A 3530-nucleotide genomic window follows, 5' to 3' on the forward strand; every position below is an offset into this window, starting at 1 on the left:
ATCTTACTATGTGATTTAGTCCCTAGGAATATTTTCTTCCTTTTAGTAAACTTCTGGAACTTCTACCAAGTGGGGTCTCATAGCTTACCCATTTCAGACTAATTTTAATATTTTTTGGCCTAAAATTCAGAATGTTAAATAAGGTACCATTAACGACTTACTATGTTGGAATAGTTTTCTTCAAGTCCTCAAGTTTTTTCAACTCTCATTGTCACTTGGCAAGAGATGTTAGCTTTGCTTTTTTAACTATTCTGTTGTTAATTTTAAGGTGATTCCAATATCCATATTCTAAAATTTCTTGGAAGCTCATTTTACTCCACTAACTAGTTATAATTTGTAAAATTATATTATTTAATATAATTGTGTCTTTTTATCAAAAGAAAAAATGACACATAAGCTTTTTGGAACAAAATGGAAATACTTTTTTTTTATAAAATGACCTAATTGTCTTCACACATTAAGAAAAATAATCTACCGAGTCCCAAGTACTTCTATGTTATTGTCTTTACTTATCTTTCTCGTTCTATTAAAAGAAATTGAAAATCAATTTTTTTTATAATTTCTTAGTGAATTCCAAATTATGATTGCATACTTGAGGGCTTGAGGTCGTTATCTTGCAGTTCTGTAAAAGATTTGTTAAAATTTATTAGAATGTCTTTTCCCTCCCCCCTTAAAAAAAAAAGAAGAAAAAACTTTTCCCTCTCTCCTTTTCTCTTTTAGCGGACAGGGTGATTTGATGCGATCTCCTTTCTTGTGTTCTTAATTGCGCGATTAAAAAAGCTAAATTAGGAAGCTAATAGTATCATCTCGAGTACTTCACGGTCTTTTTTTTCTTAAAAGAATATCAGAATTCTTCATTTACTTCATACTAAATAATTTTCATGAATAAGAAAATGACCAAAAATTATACTCCTCCGATTCTAAATGTAAGACCCTTATACACACTAGTATAAAAGTCTTACATTTAAGATCGGAGAAGTACTATTTATCTTGTAAATTTAAAAAATGAATTATTAAATAAATATTGTTATAAAAAATATTAGATAAACATTGAAGAAATAAAATTAAATTATAAGGTAATTCAAAAATTTTTATAAGATAATCTGTAAAAAGTAAAAAAGAAAAAAGATCACATGAGACTTGACAAACAATAATACAGTTCACGATTGCGTGCCATAAATTTTGTATTTTATATTAATATTGATGTTACTTAATGTGAGTCTTTTGAAGTATTTTCAGGAAAATTATTGGGAAAATGACAGAAAAATGCAACTTTAACTCTTGAATCCCAAAAACGTCCGGCCAACTTCACAAATCCCGTTTTGGTACCTTGAGACCAAATTGGGATTATTTTCTTAGATGAAAATACCAAACTGCCCTTACCTATTAGAAAACGTGGGCACCACAATAAGCCGCACACCGAAGGAAGATAGGCGAGAAGGAAAAGAGAGAAACGTGCACATTCCAGCTGCTCGAAGGTGACGAGAAGGTGGTGGTTCAAAAGGGTAAGTGTTTTTCTGAAATCATATGATTGTTTCATCCTCCATGCATGACTGTTGCGGTCTATTTTCTTCATTTTGGTGGTCCTGCGTTCTGTACAAGGCGTTGAGGGTTCAGAGGAGGTAAGGGGCGACATTACGTAAGGCGTATGTTCTTCATATTGGGGTGTTGGTTTTTTCCTTTTTTAGGTGTGAGAATGGTCATCAATCTGAACAAATAAGTTGATTAGTGTTAGATAAGGTTAGGGTTCTGGCCAAGTTAGTTTTGTCAGCTTAAGAGGGAGACGATGCTGCCGAAATCGTAAGTTGATTCATCTGGGGTATTGGTTGTTGTTTTTAACTTGTGGGAATGGTTAGTTATTGGAACGTATGAGTCGGTTAGTGAGGGATAGAGTTAGATTAGTTTAGGACGGTGTTTATAATGATCTGTTTTTGGGGATAGTAGATGGTAGCTGAGGGAAATTGGAAGAAGCGCTGCGATGATCACGTATATAAGTAGGCTGAATATCCATAGTAATGAGGTTGTGAAGGGTTTGTTAATAGTTAAAGTGCAGTTGTGAAACGATATATTGAAGTTGTTAACTTTGAAAGTGGCTGTGTTGGGTTTATGAAATATCTTTTTTACAGAGATGACATTGTGATGAAATATTTTTCTTGTTTGTTGCAGGGTATAATGCAAAATGAGTTGCAATATTGGGTCAACATATTCAAAGACACTTGCGTTGATTTTTCATCTTGGTGGAAACTTTGTTAATAATGTTGAAGGTGAAATGAGATACAATGGTGGGAGTATGAGAGTTAAAACGATAAAACAGGGGATAAGACATGAAGAGTTGAGGTTAATGATATTGGAATATTTTGATATAGATGTTAATATTTGTGACATGAAATATAGAGTGAGCTTCGATGATAAGGCATTAGTAGATTTGGTTGATGATAGTGAAGTTGATAATCTTTTTCAGTATAATGACACTAGTGCACATGCGTATCTAGCATTAAAGGAGAGTACACCAGAAGTAATGGATGATCCACAAATGTGAGACTTGTTTTTTTATGGTTATTGAAGTTGTTATTTGTTATATTGTTGTTGTGAATTTCCTAACAAAAGTTGTAATTATGCATGCAGCATTGACAACTACTTGGGATTGTCACAAGAAATGTGTTTTTTGTCAAGTAGGGAGAATAATATAGATGGAACAGTTTGTGATGAAAATGGGGGTGATTGTGTAAGAGAAGGCAGTGGGGGATGTCATGTGAGGCTAGTAAGTACAGTAGAGATTGCACTAATACCAATGCCCGAGATGAATGCTGTGAAGTGGAAGGAATTGTTGTTAGGAAAGAAGCAAACTTTTGCAAATGCCACAGAATTCAGAAAGGCAGTATATAAGTTTAGTATTGCAGAAAACTTCGAGTACAAATATGTCAAAAATTGTGAGGAATGTGTGCATGTGAAATGCAATGTTGAAGGTTGTCCTTGGCGGATAATAGCAAGAGTAGCTGCGAAGAGAAGTCTTTTCCTCATTGTAACTCAACTCAGCAATGAACATGTGCATAATGCCCAAGAGATTATGCAAGTTACACATGGTGGAAGAGCAGCCTTGACATCATCAATTATCATTGAGGAGGTAAGGGATCACACTGAAAAGTGTCCAAATGAAATAAGGAGGACCTTGACAAGGGATTATGGTGTGAAGTTGACATATAAGCAAGCATATAGGGCTAAGGAAAAAGCATTAGAGGAAATACAAGGGAGGCCTGAATAGTCATACATGTTGATACCATGGATATGTCAACGATTGAAGGAAACCGATGAGAAGACGGTAGCTGAATGGGTAGCAACTGTTAACAATATATTTGAGCGTGTTTTCATAGCATATGGTTATTGCATAGAGGGTTTTTTGTCTGAGGCAAGACATATACTGTACATAGATGGAACACATTTGAGTGGATCATATAGGGGAACACTGCTATCAACCTCAGCATATGATGCGGACAATGAATTGTTACCATTCGCATACGCTATTATGAAAG

General features: G+C 34.3%; 1 protein-coding gene across 1 annotated transcript; it reads left to right on the forward strand.

Moving 5' to 3' along the window:
* The first annotated feature begins 2179 nt into the window (after positions 1-2179).
* LOC114756872 (uncharacterized) lies at positions 2180-3262 on the forward strand. The gene is made up of 2 exons (XM_028945808.1): positions 2180-2535; positions 2626-3262. Exons 1-2 carry the CDS (start codon positions 2180-2182, stop codon positions 3260-3262), a joined length of 993 nt encoding a protein of 330 aa, XP_028801641.1.
* Positions 3263-3530: the final 268 nt, after the last annotated feature.

The sequence above is a fragment of the Neltuma alba genome, unplaced genomic scaffold (genome assembly GCF_004799145.2).
Source record: "Neltuma alba isolate B1F8T4 unplaced genomic scaffold, ASM479914v2 tig00010519_pilon, whole genome shotgun sequence".
In the NCBI taxonomy this organism is placed as follows: Eukaryota; Viridiplantae; Streptophyta; class Magnoliopsida; order Fabales; family Fabaceae; genus Neltuma; species Neltuma alba.

What these genes read in the sequence shown, in the direction of transcription:
- LOC114756872 (XM_028945808.1), top strand. Translation starts at nt 2,180, where the DNA reads ATGAGTTGCAATATTGGGTCAACATATTCAAAGACACTTGCGTTGATT. An exon ending in GTAATGGATGATCCACAAAT is followed by an intron (nt 2,536 to 2,625) that starts GTGAGACTTGTT and finishes TTATGCATGCAG; the next exon opens with CATTGACAACTACTTGGGAT.